Below are 24,726 nucleotides of genomic sequence, written 5' to 3'. Positions count from 1 at the left end.
TGGACGATGAAAATGTTTTTTATTTAGTCATTTTTGTAAGTGATATAAATAATCGTTTTTTTGAAAAATATTTTTCGGTGCCTAAAAATCAAGAAGTTTTCCTACCCGTGGGGGTAAATGTTAGAATTGATTACGGAGGGTAATCGTAAAAGTCTCCTTTTTGTCGACTACGACGTCGTCCGATCTTCCACAATTCGAAGCTTCGAAACTTCGAAGCGACGACCATGCTATCGGATAGGATATTGTCTCCTTCGACTACTTCCCTCTGTCTTGCTCGGGACTTCTCCGCAAGCAACTGGCAATGGCGTCTTCGATCTCGACGTGCCACAGCCTCTTGCCCTCCCAATTCTCTCTGAAGAACCGAGTTCTTCATCAACCCACTTCCTTCTTGCCCTCGTCCACCACTAATTTGTCCTCGAAATCGAACCTTCTTTCTCTTCAGTTCTTGAACACGACGCGTCTCCCACTTCACTCTCCGACCAGGAAGTCCCTCTCCGTCGTCGCCATGGCTCCTCCTAAACCCAGTGGCAAACCCAAGAAAGGTGTCGCCTTGGTCTGGTTCCCAAATTGTGGTGCTTTATGTCCCTTTATTGTACGGATAATTATTTGTCCGTGGTTTTTGCTTGTTGAATTTGCAGTGGTTGGGTTGATAAAGCTTGCGCTAGAAGCTGGGAAAGCAACTCCTGCGCCTCCTGTGGGGCCTGCGCTCGGTGCCAAGGGTGTTAACATAATGGCCTTTTGCAAAGATTACAATGCCAAGACCGCCGATAAAGCCGGTTATGTTATTCCGGTGGAAATCACTGTCTACGATGTGAGCTTTTTGGGGTCTGTGGCATGTCATTGCTCGTATGCTGAACTATAGTTCGCTGATATAATGTATAAGCTGTCTATGATTTCTTGCAGGATAAGAGTTTCACTTTCATTTTGAAGACCCCTCCTGCTTCAGTTCTGTTACTTAAGGCTGCAGGTATAATGGGCACCAAGTGTTTGATTTTATTTCCCTTCTGCGAGCCTATTTATGCTCCAATATCTTCTTGTTCTCTCTGCTTGCTTTATCGAATATCATTAATTATCATCAGCACATGTAGGATCTTAACAAACTCAGTGCTGGTTTAATGTTTCATGAAATTCATAAATCAAAATTAACTTCCAGCTTGAATGTTTGATGTTTGTTTTGGTTTGCTTTGGCGGTTGTCTCGATGGCGGATGCTGGATTTGGGTATGAGGGGATGAAAAATTATCCTTGGAATTTTCTTAGGAAAAATGGCCATGATGAATTGAGAAAGCAGTTTTCAGCAGATATCAAGTAGCCGGGCTGTGTTTCTCTTGTTGCATATTAATACAAACTGGAAGATCCAATTTTCAAGGCCATGTGATTGATAGTGGGGTAGTACAGTTAAAGGTTCTTAAGGATTCATTTCAGTTTGACCTTTTTATTGAACATCGTAAGACACCCGTGAAAGCATGGTAAGTCTTCCAGCATTGCATTCGTGATATGCTTATTCGGCTATTCCTGGTAATTGATCCTACTTAAAGATTTGGCATGATGAATTGATGACAACTAATTTTGTTCCTGGAGTAACAAAAAAATAAGGGGCAGTATGACCATGAACACCTTATGAGGGAAACCTGCACTTATGGGGCCAATTTAAGATGCAATTGCAAATACCGAAGTCGTTTGTGCTATGATCTATAAGGTGCAAATTTGACTTTGGTAAATACTTTGATTTCCCTGCTATGTTGTATGAATTACGTTAAGGCGCAAAAGAAATACATGTGTTGATTGTCATTTGCAGATTCCTAAATGTTACTCTCAGAGTAAGTCCATTTTGTGGTTAATATATTCTTTTGCCAAAGTTTGAGGCATATCTAAGAGCACATTTACCAATGGCGGCTAAATTGATAACCTTGTCAAGCCATATTTGTAAGTCTAGTTTTAAATTTAGGTCTTGAATCTCTTCATCATTCAGTCAGGTAGCTGGGTGAAGAAATCTAGATTGTTCTTCTTTGCTATGGAGTTGACTAGAGGGTTCTATGATTCTTTCGCATCCTTCCTGGCATCCAGGACTGATAGATGTTGAACTATGACCATAGAGGTGGCTTTAGTTATATTGCTAGCAAAGCTTGGGTCCCTTGAAGCTTTTCGTCTAACCTGTGATCAGTAGTGTCTCACGTAAATGTTCTGACTGTAACCAGTTTTAATTTTTGTTCCCTGTGGTTCTTGAAATAGCTTCACGCTTTTCTTCCAAATAATTTATTTGAAAATTCTGGGAGCTCTTTACTGCCAACAGCTTGGGATGGTTGTGAGGATGACCAATTTGCATAAAATTGATCTTGAGACACTTTGTAGCTTCTGTATATTTCTTTGAGAGTTCTTTCTTTCTTAGTGGCTTCGGATTCTGTTTTGCCTATGCATTTTTTGAATAACATACCAAAACTGTGGCAGAAAGAACCTCGTAACAAAACTTTGATTAGTTTAATGTCACAGTGAAGGGTACATTTAGATAATTTAGATTTGTGTGCAGCGATGGAAGTTCAAACGAGTGGGCTTCTACTTGTTTCAGTCTGGAGAACTTTCGACAGATGTAGAAACTAGATTAGCTCTTGTCATCCATTAAGTTGAGTGAACGTGTTAGTCTTTGCAAAATGAGGAGATTATTTCCTGTAGAGAATTTTTGTGTCCTTTATCTTTTGGTTAGCAAAGGTTGTAAGTACCTTTCTATATTCTGACTTGCCTTTTTAAATGGTAGAACCTACATAGCAGTGATTTAAGCACTCGCATGGAGTTAATACTTTCTACATAGTAAATTCTGATATACGTATACCAGATGTTGTTCTAGTTGGTTCATGTATTTAGTATAGGCAAGAAAAGCTATAACCTTTGGAAGGTCCATGAGTTTGTCATTAGGCAGCATGTTGGGGCGACCCAATGCGAAGCACCTCAGCAAAGCATGTGCTGTCGCACACATTCAGAAATTTAGTATTGGATGCTCGACTGTTTTCTGAAGATTGTTGGGTTTGAGCTCTCTCTTTGAGAGTGGCGTGTGTTTGTAACATGTTAAAGGACCGATTTGTATGGCAGTGATGACAAAACGTGAGCCTTTACTTTTGGTCTAGGAGAAGAAAAAAATTGGGATCATGTATTCAATTTGCTGCAATTTCTTGTAGAAATTCAGTTAGTATCATAGAGATATATAGTTTCTGATGGTTCTTGGGAATGAACTCAATCGTGCAATCTGCTTGTCCCAGCGCAAGATCAGGATTGGCTCTACTCTTATACGAGCACATCTTGGCAAAATTACTGTATCAGAGTCGGCAGAGCATTTTAACCTTAGTAAAACCTTAATAAATATCCTGGTCATTCAGAAAAATGCTGAAAGTTTAAATTATCGTGGTTTCGATCGTATGAATCCAGTTTGCGTCCATCAATGGATCCATAATCCTCATCCTAGTAATTAAATAACTAGAGTCCTTTCGTTTCGTTATGAATTGCAAATAATGGTCTGAAATTCCGGCTTTTACTGACCTAGGTGATAATGCAGGTGTGGAGAAAGGTTCGAAGGACCCAAAGATGGAGAAAGTCGGGAAGATCACAATTGACCAATTGCGTGCGATCGCTACGGAGAAGTTGCCCGACTTGAATTGCACGACTATAGAATCGGCAATGAGAATAATAGCAGGAACGGCAGCTAATATGGGTGTCGATATCGACCCCCCTGTTCTTGAGCCCAAAAAGAAAGAACTTGTGTAGTCTTGTCAATCCTCTGTTGCCATAAGTTTTGCATCATGGTGCTTAGAGTTGAGCATTGTAAGATTTTAATGTCCCGCCCTCGGTGAATTTCTGTAACTCAACTTTTTTGTGGGCAAGAAAAGTATAGCTCAGCCAAATGGTGTAGATTCAACTGTGTAAATCTGTCTTGTTCATCGACGGTTTAATTACTGACAATGGTGCTTGTCCGGCGTTCTTCCCAAGTGAAGAAGAGCATAAACAGGAATGCTCGTTTCATTCAAAGTCACAGCGGACATGATCGAATAGGAGATGTACATTCTGAGTTTGAAAGTTGGTGCGGTTGCAGTGTGGTTGCACTCGGTTGCTTAAAACTCTCATGGCGATCGCAGCCCAGCAAGTGGTCTCCGCGGCGGCGGTCGCTATACTAGTTGCATTATAAGCGATTAGGTTTTCAACCTTTTTCACAAGAACTTTCTTATCCACTCTGTACATAAATTTCAGTTTGATTTTATACAATGTACTCCAGATGTATGGTCAAATAGGACATGTACAGTCAGACATATATTTAGTAATTCACCAAACAAGATATGGAAAAATCTAGATGAGTTCTTATGCTATCCTATCTTATTAGATCTGGACAAAGCATATTAGGGACCAAGCGATAGAATAAAATTGCTCTTTCTTCTATCAGCTTAAACTTTTAGAACAGTTGGCAGTGATTTCACAAACTCTTACATAGTATCGTAGCATGAGGTCCCGAGTTCCAATCTTTTCGGGTTTCATTTGGCTCTTCAATTAAATATATTCACGCTTAATATTTAAAAAAACAACCAGACTAAGCGTGATGGGGAGTGATAGAATAAAATCGCTCATTCTATCGGCCTAAGCTTTTTAGAACAATAATTAAAGTAGTCTCACAAATCTCACAATAGGCATGAAGAAAACTGGCCAACAGCCATAATCCAAATCTTGGCCATGATCCACATGATCAGGTTTTAGACAGGTCCTAAGCCCGTGAAGGAATTTTACTCAACAATTGTGATCGGAGTATCAACATTTTATTCGCATTCTCTCTAGAATTTATAAAGTGGAGTTCGGAAAGCTTGCTTTAAGGTGAAATTAATCCTAGATTGTGTCCTATATATTCATTTAGACCATTAGATGTCGTGGTCCTAGACCAAACGAATTGAGTGCATCCACCTCGATGGAGCCGGTTAACGTCCGCATAACTTGGTGTCCTTCTCTTGGGAAGTTTTTCGCTCTAGTCCTCCCCGAAAACAACCTCTTCCGCTGCTCCGCTGCATCGAAGGCTTGTCATCTCCATAGCATGGGGAGATCTTGAGCTCTGCACGTCCTCCCGGGCATAGCTAAATCACTCTCAGCAAACAAACGAGGCAACACAACAACCACGGTAAGAGCTCTCTTCTAGATCGAAGGGAACAGTTCCGTGATTCTCATACGTTCGAAGACCAAAGCAAGAAAACAGAGAACCGGCAAAGCTCAAACGTGCCAATTAGAGAGTCTCAGGCTTTGAAGTTCCCTTTTGCGCATGCGCATTTGGGATCGTGGAGACGATATCGACAAAAGAAATGATGAACTGCTCAAGAGGGAATCTTACTGGATAAAAGGGCGATCGTCTGTGACCCCCACTTTCCAAGCAATGTCCAAAGGCATAAATGGGGGCATCGATCCCGGTTGAGCAAAGTGAAAAATTCACGTGCGCCAAATTCGTCCACAAGAATTCACGAGCCAATGGAGCAATCCCAAGTTGCAAGAATTGTCCACATCAAACCTGACCAAAAAAAAAAAAAAAATGAACAGCTTTATCGGTCAGTGGGGTTTCTGGCGATCGCCCACCACTCATCTCTCTCTCTCGTCGATATCGTATTGCAAGATTGCACTGGCCCTCAGGACTTTTTAGGGTTACTTTTTCCTCGCCTTTGGGCAAGACGTGATGATTCTTGTTTCGTGCAGTTTGGATCCATGTGATGTTTCCCCATTTTTTTTCTCATTCTATTCATCCAACGATCAAGTTGTTTGCATTTCACCATCTTCTGTGATTTGCATGATCAAGAATTTTTCTTCACTCACGCAGGGCAACCTCAAGAAGGAAAATAGAAGACAGCGAAGACAGATAATGGAGTCGCAACAGAAGAAAACACTTTTAAGTAGTCCTTTGAGATTGACAAAGGTAGCTGATGAATTCCTGGAATGCTCAAAGCCAAAGCAAGCGCGTGGTAGGAATTAGCGCCTCCTAAGCGAGTTATAATCTTTTTCGACAAAAGGACACCTCAGGTGTTAATATTTGTATACGGCATTCACTTTGGTACCAATATATATATTTTTTATCACTTAAGTATCAAATGAGAGAAAAAACGATCACTTTAGTGTCAATGGCGAGCTTAAATAATCTCTTTTTAAAAAAATTGACACTTAAGATGGTGCCAATATTTTTTTCTTGGATCACTTAAGTATCAAATGAGAGAAAAAACGATCACTTTAGTGCCAAGGGCGAGCTTAAATAATCCCTTTTAAAAAAATTGATACTTAAGTGATCAAAAAAAGATCACTTTAGTGTCAAATCGGAGAAAAAACGATCACTTTAATACTAAAGGGCAAAAAATTTCGGCGACCTCACCGGAGTTGGCACTTAAATAATCATTTAAAAAAAACAAGCACTTAAGTGATCTAAAAAAAATGTTGACACTAAAATAAGCACCGTACATAAATATCGACACTTAAGCTATCCTTTTGTCAATCTTTTTCTATATGAACTGAGTGATGGGGCCCGTCCTACTAATCATGGAAACTTTCTGAGTTGTAGAACACAATTAAAGTCGTTTTCAGAGTCTAAATACACAGGTACTCGTTTCGTGGCCATTTTGTGCTGCTGTGCTGTTTATATGGAGATTTGTAGCCCTTTGTCATTCCCTGATTAAGTACTAATATAGTATTCAGGTGTTCTCTAAGGTTACCTAGAGATTTGTCGTTATAAATATGTATTCCGTATATGCTTTATTACCACATAAAGTAAAGAGTACCTCCTACAATTTCAATAGATCTTGATGGTTCTTATTCTCCTTCTATATTACATCCATAGGCAAATGCATAATTTCAATTTCATAGCATAACATGCGACACGTTGCACTCCGCTGTCAAAGAACGACGATATCCGACATCGTTTTTTTTATTTATGAGAAATTGAATTAAGAAGACTTTTTATCTACCTCTAAAAGATATCGGCGAATCTTGACATTCGTGTTACCCATTTGAATACCCGAGTTGGGATATGGGGTCGAGGTAAAGTTTTGTAAATCAAAATCAAGCTCTTTGCAACTTTCAAACTTACGTAGGATCTCGGATAATCCTATAAACGGCACACGACCAGGGAGTGCAACCTTCCCAAAAGCCTTTTACCGTTCTTGGATCAAGACATCTATGTTTTCATCTCTTAAGAGCAACGACAAGATCAACTCTTTCCTTCTAGTTTATGTTTGGCTAACTTTTATTATTCACTGCGAGTCTCAAACATCGCGGACATCCTTAACTCCTGTCACTTCAAAGCGCACTCGTCACTAAAATTCTAAGAGCAATAGATTATTCTCAAAGCATGCTGCTGAAAACATCACGTTTTCAATCAGTCGGGAATTGAATTTTCTTCTTCCTATGAAGTCATTCATTTTGTAGATTAGGAGATGACTCATCCGCCACTTGAACTCTATCCCCGACAAAGAACGTGGTACTCATTCCATTATCCGAAATCTTTTGGCCCCCACTTTGCATTATTTTGGATAGTCCAGGTGTTCGCATCTGCTCTCTCTCTCTCTCTCTCTCTCTCTCTCTCTCTCTCTCTCTCTCTCTCTCTCTCTCAATTGTAACCTAAATTACAAAATCTCTTTTCTCAAATAAGAAAAAGCAAGATCGGGAAAATTTTAAACAAGGACATGAAATTTTTTTTTTTTTTCAATTAAGAATTTGAAGTGTCTTTATTATTTCGAAGAAAGGCCTTACCACTGGCATTCTTGTCATTTATTATTATTACTTTTTCATTTCTTTTTTCTTCTTTATTGCAACCAGAGAAGGCCGACCTCACCTGTGGCCGACTACGGGGTGACCGACATGGCCAGCCACCTGCGACAAGGAAGGAGACAAAAAAAAGAAAGGAAAAATAAAGAAATAAATTACGAAAATACCCTTAGTAAGGCTATTTTTTTGACACAATAAGAGCACTTCATATCTTTAATTGAGAAAATAAATGTCACTATTTGAAATTTTCTCGGACCAAGCAGGTCTAGAATATCCAACCAAATATTCCCCTTAAGAAAAAAAAAACCAAGCAAGAGTAGGACAAGTCTAATACGGCAAAACTAAAAAAAAAAAAAAAAAGAGAGAGAATAAGTAGGAATTTTTGTTGCCATTCAAGGACTACCAAACAAATTCTCTACCGTAAGACTACCCCACCCCTGAATTAATTAAATCATTTAAAACGAAAAAAAGAAATCATTTTGTTTTCTCTGCATAAATAAATAATAAATCAAGACATATAAAAAAAAAACAAAATAATAAGTAGTTAAATTACTCCCGACACGAGTCGCCAGTGGGGGGGCTTTTTCTTTTTGTCCGCATATATATAAAGAGACGGAATCGCCGTGGAATCTCGAGGGAGGACGCCGAGAGCTCGTTCGCTCGCTCGCTCCGGAAGCCGAACGAGCCTCCAGACGTCTGCAAGGTTCGTCCGTCCATCGCTCCCTTCAATTGCTTCTCGTGTGTTCCTGCGTGTTCCAGTTTCGTTTGATTTTCGTCAGATATATATATTTTTTTTGGGTTTTTTGTTGGGATTCGATCGATGGCTTTGCTTTGCAATGCGCTCTGAGAGATCATGTCGATCTGATTCTGGCTCCGTTCGTGTTGGAAGCGGAAGAATGAGCTTGCTTGTGGGTGTCTTGGTGGATGGGTTCTGGTTGTGGGAGTTTTTCGTGCCAGTTTTGGGCTATATGCATGGCTGATGCATCGCGCGATTCTCTCCGTCTCTCTCGAAGACGAAGTTTTGCGAGTGCTGTTGTGTTATTCCTGGTTGCGGATATGTTTTTTGTTTGGTATATTTACGCCCACGCTTCATAGAAACACAACGATATAGAATCCGTATGTTCAAGGTTTGTTTTTTCGGTTGTTGGAGCTTGTGAAAGTTCATTGCTCTGCGTTTTTTTTTTTATTGTCAATTCGCTTCGCATGCCGGGCCTTTTCCGGGTTTCCAGCATAATTTTTGGTTTCAGTGTTGGTTCATGGACAGGAAGTCATTGAGTAGTGCAATCAATTTGATGGAGTGGATAGGTTTCTGTGATTGTGATACGTCGCTTAGTTTACTTGCTTGAGTGGTGTTTTCTTGTACTTGACAGAGAGTGGAGTCCAATATTTACGATGGCACTTCAAATTTCAGTGTGATTGTTGCTTGGATGGTGGATAACAGCAGTTATTTTCTAGGTCGCTTGTGCTCTTTTTGATAGCTCTTATGCTGACCACAAGAGCCGACTGAGTTGGATTCACCGTGTTTTGGACAAAGTTGCTTGGCTACTCAGTTTGAAGTTTGACTGTTCTGAGTTTTTGGTTCTACTTTAATGCATAACAGTTGATGAGCTTCTGCTTTGATGTTAGCATAATGACAGTATAAATGGACGACGATTAAAAGAACCAGGAGGATTTTTATTTTTTTATTTTGGTCAAAGAACCAGGAGGATTAAAATATAGTGAAAAGTGGATAAAACTTCTGAAAGTGACCCGGTCATGGTCATGGCCCATGGGATGGTAGATTTCGCACCACGCTTGAGTCAAACTGATTGCATCTGGTCAAAACTCATTGTTACGGAATCTTTGCAAGTCTCGGATCTTTTTTTGGCTTTCAAACTATTTATAAGGATGCGAGTTATGATATTATTTTGTTCTAAGTGTCCAAATGTGAAGTCTGTGACCAGTCTGAAATACGGACGCTGGAGAATCTTGGATAGTGTCTAATTGTCCTGTATGGAATTGCAAAAAGTAAACACAGTCCAACTGTTGTTTGCTGGATTGTAGAGCTTCCTCTGAAATTGATGTGAAAAGGATGCAGCATTGCATCTACTTGAGAGGGATGGGGAGAAAAGTGTTCAGTGTGGGAATCCCAGTTTTGTACTCATCCATGGAATTTTAGGCATAGCTGCAAATTTTTAGAATGCTATGGTTTTGATCAGTCGTACAATCCATATATGTGTCAAGACATCGGTAAGATTCCAAGCTTCGCAATTTTTTGTTTGACTAAATTCCTGCTTCCCTTTTTCATTCAGTTGCGCACTCACTAGTTAATTTTATGTACTGCTACTAACTTTTGCATCATGGTAATCAAGGAACTTATAAGTTAGCTAAAAGAAAGATAACCGCACTTCGATATTAGTGAATACTGTTCCTTAAACTAGTTTGATTGTTGCATAATAGCTGCAGGCTGCGGTTTGGCCATTATAGAATTAGATACATTCCTATAGGTAGAACCTTGGAAGCGTCAAGTAGTATATTAATGTCATGCTTCCGAAGAATGGATAAGTAGATGATCATTGTGCGGCATTATGGTACATGCTTTAGAGACCACATGCAGAATTGTCCCAATTATCTGCAAATTAATATGCTTTCCAGTTGGTTTCGGATATCATCAGAAGGTGAGTAATTCAGATGGGGAGGCGATGTTCGCGCTATTGGCATACGTGTGGGAAATTCCATCCATAGATTTACATATTCAATCATAACTGCATTAGTTTACAGCCACGATTGTATGCCTAAATGGCTTTGGTTTGAACTTTGAAGTAACTTGAATTCTAGATGTTCATTGAGAGGCATTTGAGGATTCCATTTTTGATGGATTTGAAGGTGTACTTTGGGATCTGTATTTTGGGAATCTTGCCTATACCAAAAGATTGTGGAGGTATTAAATTGCGATGCTCTTCAAGGTTAGACTCAGTGCTCCTCACAGATTGAAATACTGGAACATGGAATAGAGAAAACTCGAGTGTTAAGTTTCCATAAGATACTTGTCTTTTTGGTAGTAGACTGAAGTTTTAGGGTAAGCTACTGTTTTCCTTTTTCTTTCTTTTATTTGCGGCTTTAGCATACGAGCCATTTTCCTTAGAGTAATACAACCTATGAAGTGTAAGTTTCTTCTCCGATTATATGTAGCACAGGCCTTATAATTTGGCACATTACAATTGAAAATGACCATGTAACTGCTTATCTTATTTTTCAACTGTTTGACGTCACATTTTCCTGTGTTAATTTTTTCATCATGTGTGTACATTTTTTATCTAGAGATTCTTCCGGGGGGGACTCATTCTTTACCGTCTGATTACTCATGTTTTAATGTATCCTGGGTATATATATGTTCATTGAAATCTTGGCATTTGAATTAAATCCTTTTGACATATTCTTCTGGGATTGTTTTCAGATGGAAGCTCAGATTGGTGAACATGGACATATAATTGAAGTTTGTGGGGATGTGCCAGCAGAAGCAGGCACGGGTGGGATAAAAATTTGTGGTGAGGCACCTTGTGGATTTTCCGATTCTAATACCAGTTCTCAAGATGCAAAGGAGCGGTCATCATCTATGAGGAAACTTTTGGTGGCAGTTGTCCTCTGCATAATATTCATGACTGTAGAGGTTGTTGGAGGAATCAAAGCAAATAGTCTAGCAATTCTAACAGATGCTGCTCATTTATTGTCTGACGTTGCTGCATTTGCTATATCCTTATTCTCTCTGTGGGCTTCGGGATGGGAGGCAACACCTCGTCAATCTTATGGTTTCTTCAGGATTGAGATTCTTGGTGCTCTTGTGTCTATTCAAATGATATGGCTTCTTGCTGGTATTCTTGTATATGAAGCCATTGAAAGGCTGATCCATGATACAGGTGAAGTACGGGGCTTTCTTATGTTTCTTGTTTCTGCATTTGGTTTAGTGGTTAATATTGCCATGGCAATCTTGCTGGGTCATGATCATGGTCACGGTCACAGCCATAGTCACAATCACGGTCATGGTCATAGTCATGGCCATGATCATGACCACCGGCGTAGTGGAGAGGTTCATGACCATGGAAGCCATGACCATCATCACCATCATCATGGAGAATTTCCGGAAAACCATCATGAGCATGATCATCATCACGGCCATGAAACAGATCTTACCAAGCCATTGCTCAAGGCTTGCTGTGATATCAATAACGAGAAAGAGAGTGGGCATAAGCAGAAGAAGCAATGGAATATTAATGTACAGGGTGCTTATCTTCATGTGCTTGGAGATTCGATTCAGAGCGTCGGCGTGATGATTGGTGGAGCGATCATATGGTATAAGCCTGAGTGGAAGATCATCGATTTGATATGCACCCTTATATTCTCAGTAATCGTGTTGGGAACTACAATAAGAATGCTTCGGAATATTATGGAGGTTCTCATGGAGAGCACACCGAGGGAGATTGATGCCAGAAGGCTGGAAAAGGGTCTCTGTGAGATGGATGAGGTGATTGCAGTGCATGAGTTGCATATCTGGGCAATAACAGTTGGGAAAGTCTTGCTGGCTTGCCATGTTAAAATAAAGCGCGAGGCCGACGCGGACATGGTGCTGAACAAGGTAATTGGCTACATCAGAAGAGAGTATAACATCAGCCATGTCACTATTCAAATAGAGCGTGAGTAGATGTCGAGCTAGGGAGACTGCCATCTGTAGTCAGGCATCGATGCACTGAATATATGTGGAGATGTTTAAAGGATCTGGTGAGCCAACTGTTCTCGATCACAAAGATGACGAGCACCTACACTATGTTTCCTTGAGAAAGCCAGCTGGATCAAAATTGAGGTTTTAGTTTCTCGCTTAATTGTGCAGTGGGGACGAAATCTTTCACCATGCATAAAATGCTGTGTGCACCGCCCTTGTTAGCGACTTTTGGACATGCTACGCATGCTTGCATTGACTGTGTTATTTGATCTCTGAGTGGATGTTTAGCATATGCAGAATCAGAGCTGGGACGGAATCGCGATTCCAGCCTAGACTCTTTTTGTGTTGCTAGGTAGAATATTTAACAATTTAATGAGCCATCCTAAATGGAATAAAGGTTGCATATTCTACATTAGAGTCGAATGATTTTGGATTGCCACACATTTTCTGGACACAACCTCGCATCATTCCGCGCCTCATTTTGTTAACATTCCTTCGATTCCTCGTTCAGCATTCATTCCTTCTGCAATTCCTTTTCTACCACATTCCTTTCTTTTGCACTAAGTTTGCTTGGGTCAATGGAAAAGGAGCCATCCTTCCACATTAGGCAGTGTTCTGAAGCCGGCCCACTTCTTTTGCAAGTTGATTGCACTTGCTTGACGTAGAAAGCAGTACACGGTCTGAATGTTTGCTAAGGGTGGCAAATGTCTTTCTCATGAGTGCACAGCGGGGGTGAAACTTAATGCAGTGAAAATGTAGTAGCCTGTTCTGTGGTGCGCTGGTAGAAGCTGAAGTGTGTGCATTGAAGTATTCATGACCTCCGGGGGTAGGCCACCACGTTCCCATGCTGCGAGGCAGTGTGAAAACCCGTAATGTAAGTCACATCATCGACACCGGCGACTCTTCCTCTGCGGACGGGCCCAATTCTCTCTTGGCCAAGACTCCGAGCTGGCCGGCTTATACATTTTTTCGGATTCGTCCATGTTGCTTTTCTTAGTTAATTTTTTAATCTTACATCTTCTCAATTTCACCCCCCTTTTCTGACCAAAAAAATTAAAAGAATTCATCCCCTTTTCCTTAACTCATTTATTTATCCATCTGCATACTTTTGGTTTTCCTTTAATATATTGGAAAATTTTCACTTTCATTTGTTTTTATTTCTTGAGCTATCCTTTTATCATTAAACAAAAGTTGCTCTTTTTTTTTTTTGTCTTCGTCTTGATCCATTCGTGTGTCCATTTTTTCTTAGCTTAGAGTTGATTTTTCACCTTAAATTTTTGCCATTTAAGAGACAGATTGTACCTCAATGAACTTGTCTTAACTAACAGCGGGCTCTATTATTATTCCTTTTCGTATTATTTGAGAATAACTGTATCCAATATGAAGTATTTCATTTGCTTTGTCTGTCTATTTTTAATAATTGATCTCAGTTTCAAGCACAGACAAAACTTTTTGCAAGTTCTAGGCTCCGAGGAAAGATTCAAACGCAGGTGTACTCGACATAAGCATAGTTCTACACTTTGAAGAAAAGGTTCAAACAAAACGTGCCTAAATCGCATAATTGCAATATACAAAAAATCACATGCCTACATTGGCACAAGCATTTGAAAATGAAGATCAAAACTGGCCGAAAGAGCGGATTAATGGTCCCTTTTTAAATGTAGAAGAGAATGTGGCCATATCGTTTCAAAAGAGATCAGAAACGTGTTGCTTGAGGTCAATTATTCAGAAGACGATTGCGTGAAAAAAAAATTGTAGGACGCAACCAGTTCATGGGTTTTTAGAGAGCTATACATGGTTCTTTAGATAGACGAGTCTCTACACTTGTGTCCTTGGATTATAAAAGAGATTCAATATCTTTCTAATTAACATATTTGTATGCACAAACAAAACATTTATATGTCATTTATGTATGACAACCAAAAAATAGAGAAAAGTCAAATTAGACTTTTTTTTTTTTGGAAATTTAAAAAAAAAAAAATCGAGAGGGGCGATTCCTTTTGGGCTATCATAAGGGTCATATATCTTATACGGAATCTTCAGCTTCATACCACCTGATGAGCCTGTCGTGACTCACTAGGTAATATAAGTCGAGTCATCCAAAGGTTTGCTTACAACGTGAATCAAACTCTTGATCTCGTGAAATACAAGGAATCCTTTCACTACTAGGCTCACTGCTTTGGCGGTCAAAGAACAATGATCTTGAAAAGCTTACCTGCCCTTTTCTTACCTCCCATCTTTTTTGCTTTTTTTGAAGATTGACTTATAGATAAAGGTCAACTTATGACTGGACGCTGAACTTGGCCAATAGATGCAATTAAATGACAGCAACATTGTTAGGTTTCTCGAGGTCAAGATCAGTCGAAAAAGAAGATCAAGGTTTTTTGGTTGGCCAAAGCAAAGACTTCTGGTATAAATATGGGATTTTATGCGTATTGAGAATTTAAGACATGACAGAAATGACATTGATTGAGACTAACTGCATTATCATTAACCAATCATTGTTACATATGTAGAGATGAACATTTGTCTCCTTACTATCTGATTTAATCAATGTACATTTAATCACTTAATGATGGAAATCCATTTGTAGAAGAAAATTTTTCGACATATCTTTCCTCAAATATTCTGACATCGTTGATGAAAATCAAGTAATAACTTCTTGAGTATTGGGTACAATGTCGAATCTTGGAAGTACTGTTCCATCTTCCGACTACAAATTGCCTTCTTTTGACACCCTTCATTGCATCCTATATCGATGGTTATTCAGTTGAAGAGTCCTGTCATTAGCTCAATGTCAAGCGTCGCATAGCAATAACATTGTTGATCGACAAAGTTACGAGTCCCTACATTCTTCACCGATTTAAATCAAAGTTATACTAAATCAAGGCATTTGAACTATGAAAATCTGAATTTTCGCGTGGACCAACCCCTTTGCGTATCATTGTTACAGGGTATGACTAGTATACAATGTTTTTTTCACTGTTGAAACCCTTAAATTGAGTTCTTAAAGAAGGAAAAGAATTGGGAATTGACTTGCAAATTGCGTTGTGAATTAGAGATTGTATATCTGTGTCTTTTGATATCAATAGGAGTTGACACAGTAATTTATTCGTATGGAACAACCTGATTTTTCTCAATACGAACACTTCCATGGCAGAAACTGCAAAACTTTTTTCAGCAACTCTAGATATTATTACTTCAACTTCAAGAAACGATTTTTTATCTGGTCTACATGGTATCGCTTTATTCCTGATAATATCATGTCCCGAACCTTAAACAAATCGACATATAGTAATGTTTATCCCAGACTGGATTTATTGTCACCCAGAAGTTATAAATAGATCCTAAGCTGAAGTTGTCTTGAACATGTCCAAGCAACATTCAGTCCTCAGTCCTCTGTTCCAGAACTTGAGATAATAATCTTCATAAACGAAGCTCCTGTACACCGCAGGATGTTCATGGTCAATCAAGCCCGGAGCAGGTTCAATTAGGGCTTCTGGTGATGGGCAATAAAAGGTTGGAATGGAGATTCTCTCCGTCACAGTTCACCACTGCTCTATGAAGTATGCTCTTGTACTTGTCATTGCTAATGACCTGATTCAAACAACGATCATGTCCAGTTCCAAGACTTGATGGGAAAACAAATGATGAACTTGTGCAAAAAGATGGAATCGATTGTCATCGGCCTGAAAAACCATGCAATTTTTGTTTCTATTACTAAGCTAAAAAAGTCGATACTTCCAGTTCTTATGATTTGTTGTACCAAATTCTCCTCCTTGTTAGCTTAGTCTCATACTTAGACATGGTTTAGAAGAATGTAGCCAAAGTACCTGCATTTGATCTCCTATGTTGACAATGAAGGTGTTGGGTATAGGATTGACCGCAACCCATTTTCCATCCCTAAGGACTTGTAACCCGGGCATGTCGTCCTGAAGAAGGATCGTGATTAAGCCCTGGTCGGTGTGGCACGGCAACCCGTAAGTGAGCTCGGGCTGTGGGCACCGCGGATAGTAGTTCATAGCCATGTGCTGACCATGTTCGCCCAAGTTCGCCCAAGTTCTTGCTTATGTAATCCCTCTCAAGCCCCAAGCTTTCTGAAATGGCTTCCAACAGTTTGAGCACCAGTTCTCTTACTCTTGTGCAGTAATCGCCCACCTCCTTCCTGCGAGTAAAGAAGATTGAACCGGCAATGCAGTTAAAATGTGCCAGCAAGTCCAGACACTTGAAGTTTGGTAAATAAAATCGAGAATTTTTACGATGGATCATTAGAAAGTACAACTTTCTTTTTCTGAACTCTGATTGGCTGACATATCATTTAAATCAGTATTGTTTGTTGGTGAAAAGTATGCTCTTCCCCTTATTTTCTTGGGTCGTTCATTTCTCCTTTTGAGAGATTCTTGTCCTTGCTTTCTTTCTGTTTAGCTAATATCAGACCTTAGAAACTACAGTGAGAAAGCTTTTTTACAAAGTTCACTGGAGGAAGCATGTGAAATCCCTGTGATCAACGAGAATCTTCAAGCTTACATAATACAAAGATCATGCGCGTATTTAATCCATTCTAGTAATGGATTCTTTCTAAATAGGAAAAAGGGAAATATGTAGACGCGCAAGATCTAATATTCAAACGTTTTATGATTCTGGGGCCTATGAGAAAAAGCCAGAAATCTTATGGATTAGATAAGATCGAGCCATTATGATCAAATAGAAACTGCTTGCCTGTGATGACAGGGATAATCAGACCAATCGTGCATCTTGTAAAGACACACACGTTCATCTTCTCCCGATCGGAAAGATATATTACAATAAGACATTACTAACTATCGAACATTCGAGTCAACATAAACACGCCACATGATGAGAATAAGCTTTGTTAATTACCTGAATAATGGAGGATTGGCAGGCCACTCATGCATGTACTCTTCAAGAGGGTAGCAATGGAATCTCAAGAAGTCCCTCCAGTTAGACACCTTCTCGGTCTTGACATTAAAGCTAGTCGAAAGCCTGGTCAATTTCGTCGGGTCATCGGAGTAATTCTTCAGCCTCTCGCTCTCTGGCAAACGGAAAAATTCCCTGGCTATATTCAGGACGGCCTGCACCATCTCTTCCGGTATCCCATGGTTCTTGATCTGCCAAAGAAAATGTTGAGCAGAATCGCATGAGACAGATCAAAATCTCATCATGGGGCGATGCTATCCATCAAGTTTGAAGTGACACTCTTTTGCTTATTTAGCATTTTTAAGCTAACCCACAGCGTAATATACTAACGTTGTACCTGGAGGAAACCATCTTGTTGACATGCTTGACCAATCTGTCTGATAATGTCATCACGGTTGGGACCAAAGAGGTCCTGGAGATCAATGAGAGTTATGGAGGAGACATCTGAGGCCTCTACCTCAGAGAGGTTCAGGCGGTCAGCCTCTGGCCGGATGTAATTGTCGGGCACGCGGTCGATGCCGGAAGCGAGGTCGGTGAGCAAGACCTTAGTTGCAGCTGCAGCCATATTGCTCAGACTGCAAATCATGTATTTTTTGCTTGACACCGAACTTGTGGGTGTTTGTATTTATAGACAAAAAACATGATCAATTCGGGCAATTCCGTGTACTAGCTTAGGGCACGCATGGCAACACTTCTACTTCAGAAATCAACTTCTGGCTATAAATTGATTTTTCTACTTCTACTCATAAGCAGAAGTTGATTTTTTACTTTTGATCAAGAAGTTGGTTTTTTATAAGAGAATTCGTTCGGTAATGATTGAAAATTTCTACTTCTGAAATATTATTAACACAAAATATTCCACAAAAAATTATTATCCGTGATTGAAAAATTTCTACTTCATTTTTATTTTTTAAAATTTCTTTTTATTTTTTACTTTTTAAAAATAAAAATATTATTATTTATTATTTACGGGCAACTACGGTGGGCGGTGGTCAAAGGCTGGCTGGCGGCGATGGTTGGTGGTGGGCGATGGTGGGTGGCGACGACGGGGGCATTATTGGGAGAGAGGCGCTAAAAATGAAAAGAGGCTAAAGCAAGAGAGATATTGATATTGAGAAATTTTTACTTTTGAAAGAGAAGTAACTTTTTTTTTTTTAACTTTTGGAATTGAATAAAAAACAACTTCAGAAGTAGAAATTTACTTCAAAAGTAGAAATATAATGTTATGTAATCAAACGGATTTCTTCTCTAAAAATTGCATTACTAGCAAAAATTTAGTTCTAGAAGTATTACAATGCGCACCCTTAGCTACCCAACCTACCTACCCAACCTACCAGAAGGTTGACCGTGCGTGAGATCATGCTTTACGTAAGTGAAGATGTCACCAGAAGATGTTACCAATTCCATCTCAGCCAAAATGGAATTTAACTTGAGCCAGTGATGCGTGGTTTGAATAGGAAGGAAGAGAAGAACAATTTGTCCTTTCTCATTGTCACCACAAATCATCGAATTATAAAGAGATGATGACGTGGCCACGCTTACGTGGGGTTGCCGACGTCAGCATATAGATTGCACAGGTAAGGGCTGTACTTTCCCCAGCCAACGAAAGACTTTGCTATACCATTAGCTTCTTTTGACCGGTAGGTCCATATGGGGATGACGAGATGGAGCGACGACAGATCTTGTTTATATTGAGGTTTTTTTTTTTTTGGTCCAAATGTTTATATTGAGTTTTAAGGATGAAAATATGGAAAAAGACAGGAGTGAAGAAGGACAATCTGTTTCGCCTGTTGATGCTTAGCCACAATAAGAGTTTGATCGAACGGTGACGAATGAAGATCGAAGATTTCATATCTTGAGGTCGGCAGGAATTTCCGTCTATGGATCTGCAGAGTACGCTTTAGATGGGATCCCGGGAAAGTAATATCATTAGAAGCCCTAGTTTTTTGGTTTGATATGTTTGGTGCGCTGTATAAAATTTTGGGATATGATAGTGAAGCGAAATTCAGATATGATTGGATACAGTCTGGGTACCACCTATGAGGTGGGATGGACCGGGATAGAATATGTGAAATTTAATAAACTGATAAAAAAAAATCACTCTTTCTTTCCCCACTTATGCGCTTGCCGCTCTTCCTCTCTTTTGCCCAGCACCACCATCATCATACTCCAATGGCACTGCTGCTCCCACCAGCGAGGACCAGCTTCCTGCCTTTGGCTATCGGTAAAAGCGGCCCCGGAGCTCGTCGGCCCTACATCTTCCTTAAGTCGCTCAACTCCATCTTGGCAAGGAACTTCGTGATCCCAATCAGAGCCTAGCGCCTCCTCCGCGAAGAAAATGATTCGACAGAGGTGGTAGTCAGGACAGACCTCCTCGACTATGTCACTCGGAGCGAGTGGGACCGGAGGAGCTGCCCACTCGCGAATTGGATCTGCGCTCGGTCTCGACGAGCCCCATGACACCTTGAGGAACTTCACTCGCTGATCTCTGATCCATGACCTCCCTCTCGTCAATACTGCCTCCATTGTCATATGTTGCAATCGAAATTCGTCGTGATCCTTATATCAATTCTTTTGAATTTGATGAGAGGAGAAGGTATTGAAGGTGAACAACGTGTGTGCAAGAGAGAGAAGAGAGAGAAAGAGAGAGAGAGATCATGTTTGATTGAAGGAGGGGATGGGTTTGCCATAGAAGAGGAAGGCGTCATGGTCTCAGAGGCAAAATGTATGTTACATGCCGACGTCAACAAATATTAGATGAGACGTTTATAATCTTAATTCTTATTAAATTCGATATTATCCTATCCAGTAAAAATGTCAGAGTGACCAAATGTAGCTTTGAAGTTTGAATGCTCCTGATAGCTAGATGGTTTTGCCGTGGGTACATTACTAAAATATTGCCAATTCAGTTCGATTCGATCAATTTAGTTTATGATTTTTCAAGTATATAAAAGCTATCGACATTTTATCATTCCAAGCATAATATGAATACAAGACAAAATGGAAAACAAACTATAGCTTAAGGGTCAAATGTAGAATTGAAAAATAAAATAAAATTAGAGTTTCTCATTCCTTAGGAGAATACACGATGATTAAACATAAAATGAAAAAGTCGGTGGGGACGCTTGCCCCACAATAAGCATACTGAGACGCCATCTCTGCTAGTGAACTCTTTTTGGCGAAGAAAAAAAAAAACTCTCAATACTCACTTTCCGTCATATATTATGATAGATTTATTTAAATTTACGCAACATTTTTACTTTGAAGAAAGTTATAACGAAGCCTTGTACCTCACAAGCTTTGTAAAGGGCCCAACAAGACTTCTGGAATGGCAAAATGATCCCATGTACCTCATCACACCCTTAATAACTTAGGTAGAGAAATGAAGATTTATAGTCTCATATAGTGTTTTCATCCCTATCGTTTGTCCTAAACGAAGGATCATGACATATTCTCTCTCTCTCTCTCTCGCTCGGGACAAGGGATCATGACGCCCATTGTCGTCCTCTGTAGCTACTTGTGATGGAGTTGTGGAGTCTGACAGACAAAAATAATGTCAAGTACAAAGATTTTTCACGGTTAAGAGTATACATATATCTTAACTTTTTATGTCATAAACTCATATCATATATTGTGACAACAATCGCTTTTGAAGTCATAATATGTAATTCTGAAACTGATACTAATAATGAAGCGGCTACAAAGTATTGCACCGTGATTTTTTCCTTTCTAACTTTTTAAAGGTTCTTCTCTTTTTCTTTTTCTTTTTTTCTCTCTCTTCAAAGTTTGTTCGAATCCACCTATTGCGTAGAAACTACTCCGGATGAAGGCCGCATGCACATGTCAAAGGGTTGAACTCGATTGGCTCATGAGCTTCCAGGGAGTTGCCATGGTCCTTTGCACTCGCGCCCTTGGATTTATAAAAAAAAAAATCAATATCTTTCTAATTTGTACTAACTTAGTAATAAGCACAAACAAAATGCTAATAAGCTTATGTATAAATGACAATTGAAAAAAAAAATCAAAGTACACCTTTCTTTTCTTGATAATTAACAAAGACCGGAAGGAGCGATTAGTTTCCTTGTGACCCCCTTTGGGCATTATCGAGAGTCCCATATAGGTTGCAAAATGTCAGATGCACACCCCCCGATAAGTCCACGACACTCCACCAAGATGCTATGTGACGTCCCCGACCCGACCCTCGCACCCGTGATAGGAGACGAAGGCTCCTTCGGGGCTCTTGGTCTCTTGAATCCCTCCAAAAGCACTATGGCTTTACGCTGTTTATAACCGAGACCGTATGAGGATTGTAAAGTCTCGACGTTGCGGGAGAGGACATGTGGTGTCCCAGGAACACTGTCCTCAAAATCGACCCTTACTTGTTTTCACTCTTATCAATGATTTGCATGCGAAGCAATTTCATTTTAAGCTTTCGATTAGTTAAAAATCTAGGGGAAACACTTATGAGTAATAACATGCTTCATCTGTCCATATCATTTACATCAAACTATATCAATCTACAATAGATATATGCATCATGACATGGCTCCATTTAGGTTCTCTACTTCGTGATGGTAAAATGTCCCAAAAAGTTGCGTTCAGCTTCCAAAAACTCCTCCATGTAGATCGATCGCTTAGGGTACACGCCATCCATCTTCATGCTATACTTTTTCTTAATCAAAGTAGTTTCATCTTTGCTTTGCTTTTTAATCTACATGTGGTAACCCTCGTCCATCCATACGGTAGTCACGTAGCGTCTAATAGTTACTTCTTATTTTATAGCCGCGACATCAATACAATAAACTTCTACGGACATAATAATACCGAAACGAGGGGGAGGATTTACCATTACCTACAAATCTAAAAAGATAAAGAGTGAGATATAACTATCTCAATAAGCGAATATCTAAATCAAATATAGGAAGTAAGCTAGAGGTACAATTCATAATGCAAGCAATCATTTCATATACGAATAATTTTCGATTCCTTTTCATATATGCATAACATCTCCACTTTTCATATCATATTGCGCACTTTTTAAGGCCCTCTTACTCTTGCGAAAGAGGCGTGTACACATATCTTATCATATCATGTCATGTGGATCCACCTTTTCCATATATGCGCTAGGCCCTCTCATCCGTGCGAATGAAGCATATAACATATCATATCATATAATCTCACCTCTAAAGGTAGCAAGACCAAGGAGAGCATGCATCATAATGGTCCAAGGTTCAAGAGGTGGCCCCCACGAGACATATGACACCATGTGACACTTAGTCCTTAACCAATATATCATATACTTTTCAAGCAAGCATTAAAATAGTTAAAGCTTTACGGCCTAGATGAGGGTTAGATATCACTTACCTCTAGCAGATAACCGTAAAATAAAAAGATTGGCCGACTATATCGTGTGAGGCGTGGCGTCTCCGAAGGCGGTTTAGTAACGGCGGTTTAATGATGGCAGCTTGTGGTGGTGCTTGGTGGTCAAAAAATGAGAAAGTGAGAAAGAGAGTGTTTGGCTAGAGAGAGAGAGAGAGAGAGAGAGAGAGAGAGAGAGAGAGATGGCCTAAACTTTAAGGGCATTGATGCTATTTATAGCTTTTCTTGACTTGCTCCGTAAGTCAGATTTGTCCTTATATACTTTCCATATGACATCACCTCATTGGAGTCTTCCTTTGACTTATTTTTCAAGCTAAAATTAGACATTTTCATTTTATTTGTTTGACTTGTTCCCTAAGTCATATTTGTCTTTTTATGCCAACTTGTTCTCCAAGTTTCACTATGTGTCATCTTTTTATTATGCCACTTAAGAAAATTTAGACTCTAGAAACTTCTCCCTATCTCACACCCATTATATGGTATTTTTCATTATTTTTATATTTATTTTTCTTATTTATATCTATTAATTATAATAATATTAATTTCTTTTATCTTTCTAAATAAATTATTGGCATAGAATATGGCTAGTCTAAGGTATCTAAAGATCCTAGGTTACTTTTTCTAATTCAATTTTGTCTTATATTTTGTACTTGTTTCCCAAGTTGGATTCGTCTTATGCTCTTTCCATGTGTCGTCCTCTTATTCCAACTTGTTTTCTAAGTCTATTTTGTCTCTATATGCTAACTTGCTCTCCAAGCCAATTGCATTTTTATTTTATTTAATTCCCTTGAGAATATTCTAGATGCCATTTCTTGTTTTCCAAGCCAATATTTTACATTTAATTAAATTAATAATAATTTAGATGCCTATAGGTTATCCTATATGTGTCTTATTTTTAATTATTCTAGATGTGTCTTATTTTTAACTTCTCCATTTAGCTATCCGTGACGTCCCGAAATTTAGTTGATGAAAGAAAATTTCAAATTCCAACGTGTAAAGTGAAATTTGATCTTGAAGTTTTATTAGTCGACGATTGGCTATTCCGAAGTAGTTGTCAGAAAAAGTCAAGTTTGAATCGTCAAATTTTGACTCGTAAAATCGATACTCGTCGCGCGTTATTTTGGCTTCGTTTGAACCCAAAAAGGAAAAATATCATTTTTGCCCTTAGACGATCGAATCAAATGACGTCCGATATCATTTATCAAAGTTACGTTTTTGGCCCAGTATTTATGAGTGAAGGACGAAATTATTCATGTGTGTAATTTGAAGTTTGTGAGGGCCTATTCTTTTTGTTGTTGTTTTGTTTAATATTATTATGTTATTCAATTCTGTTGGTGTTATACGGCTGATTGGGTGGGATTTGAACAAAAGAGAAAGGTGGGCCCCGCACTTTAATTCTTTTCAAAAATATCAAGCAAACATTGAAAATGATGGACCTCTTTCTTGCCCCATTCGGTTACCTTAACCGAACCCCCTCCCTTCTTATTATTTTTATCCCAACCGAATTATTTTTCCCCATCTAGTTTGCTCTGCTCTTGTACGTCGGTCGAATGTGACGTCAACTTTTAGAAACCTCCGCCCCAAGTTTGTATCCCTATTGGCTTCCCACACTCTCTCACTCTATTTTTGCACACGACACCCCCACGTGACTTCATCTTCTTCCTATAGCTTCTATTTCAAGCTTCATCTTCTTTTTATTTACCCGCAACTTACACGCGAACCAGCCCGGCTTCACCCGACCACCTCACTTCACCGCTACCATCACCTAGCCTCCGCTTTCGCTCACCGTTGCACCACCGTACCTCCGCCTCCCCTCGACGCCGTCGCGCCTTCCCCGAACTTCTTGCTTTGCTGTCGCGCCACCCTCGAACCGCGGGAGCTCACGAAGCCCAGTTCGACGTCGTGCCCCACCGTGACACCATACACACCGACGCACTTGTACAACCTTCGAACCACT

The 24,726-nt window shown here is 39.5% G+C and overlaps 2 protein-coding genes and 1 pseudogene across 4 annotated transcripts; 2 read left to right on the top strand and 1 right to left on the bottom strand.

Moving 5' to 3' along the window:
* The first annotated feature begins 220 nt into the window (after nt 1-220).
* On the top strand, nt 221-4,293 carry LOC115740906 (50S ribosomal protein L11, chloroplastic). Of its 2 annotated transcripts, XR_004015408.2 has the most exons (5): nt 221-542; nt 639-811; nt 904-967; nt 3,543-3,808; nt 3,932-4,293. XR_004015408.2 is itself a non-coding variant. In XM_030674557.2 (4 exons), exons 1-4 carry the CDS (start codon nt 302-304, stop codon nt 3,749-3,751), a joined length of 687 nt encoding a protein of 228 aa, XP_030530417.1. In that variant the 5' UTR covers nt 221-301; the 3' UTR covers nt 3,752-3,946. The 2 variants fall into 2 exon arrangements, 1 of the variants encoding a protein (XP_030530417.1); XM_030674557.2 differs by having other exon boundaries at nt 3,543-3,946.
* A 4,117-nt stretch (nt 4,294-8,410) lies between these two features.
* LOC115740860 (metal tolerance protein 1-like) lies at nt 8,411-12,869 on the top strand. Of its 2 annotated transcripts, none has more exons than XM_030674488.2 (2): nt 8,411-8,459; nt 11,193-12,869. In XM_030674488.2, exon 2 carries the CDS (start codon nt 11,193-11,195, stop codon nt 12,432-12,434), a length of 1,242 nt encoding a protein of 413 aa, XP_030530348.1. In that variant the 5' UTR covers nt 8,411-8,459; the 3' UTR covers nt 12,435-12,869. The 2 variants fall into 2 exon arrangements, with proteins under 2 accessions (XP_030530348.1, XP_030530349.1); XM_030674489.2 differs by lacking the exon at nt 8,411-8,459 and adding an exon at nt 10,505-10,814.
* A 2,763-nt stretch (nt 12,870-15,632) lies between these two features.
* The window catches only part of LOC115740888, a 55,939-nt pseudogene continuing 46,845 nt past the window's right edge, over nt 15,633-24,726 (bottom strand).

The sequence above is a fragment of the Rhodamnia argentea genome, chromosome 9 (assembly GCF_020921035.1).
Source record: "Rhodamnia argentea isolate NSW1041297 chromosome 9, ASM2092103v1, whole genome shotgun sequence".
Taxonomy (NCBI): Eukaryota; Viridiplantae; Streptophyta; class Magnoliopsida; order Myrtales; family Myrtaceae; genus Rhodamnia; species Rhodamnia argentea.
Note: the sequence above shows the minus strand (reverse complement) of the source record. Positions and strands in the feature narration are given on the sequence as shown.

Excerpts from the sequence above, each read along its gene's own strand:
- LOC115740860 (XM_030674488.2), top strand. The coding sequence starts at position 11,193 with ATGGAAGCTCAGATTGGTGAACATGGACATATAATTGAAGTTTGTGGG.
- LOC115740906 (XM_030674557.2), top strand. The coding sequence starts at position 302 with ATGGCGTCTTCGATCTCGACGTGCCACAGCCTCTTGCCCTCCCAATTC. Across the intron at positions 543-638 it reads CAGTGGCAAACCCAAGAAAG|TGGTTGGGTTGATAAAGCTT; the intron begins GTGTCGCCTTGG and ends TTGAATTTGCAG. Across the intron at positions 968-3,542 it reads TCTGTTACTTAAGGCTGCAG|GTGTGGAGAAAGGTTCGAAG; the intron begins GTATAATGGGCA and ends GTGATAATGCAG.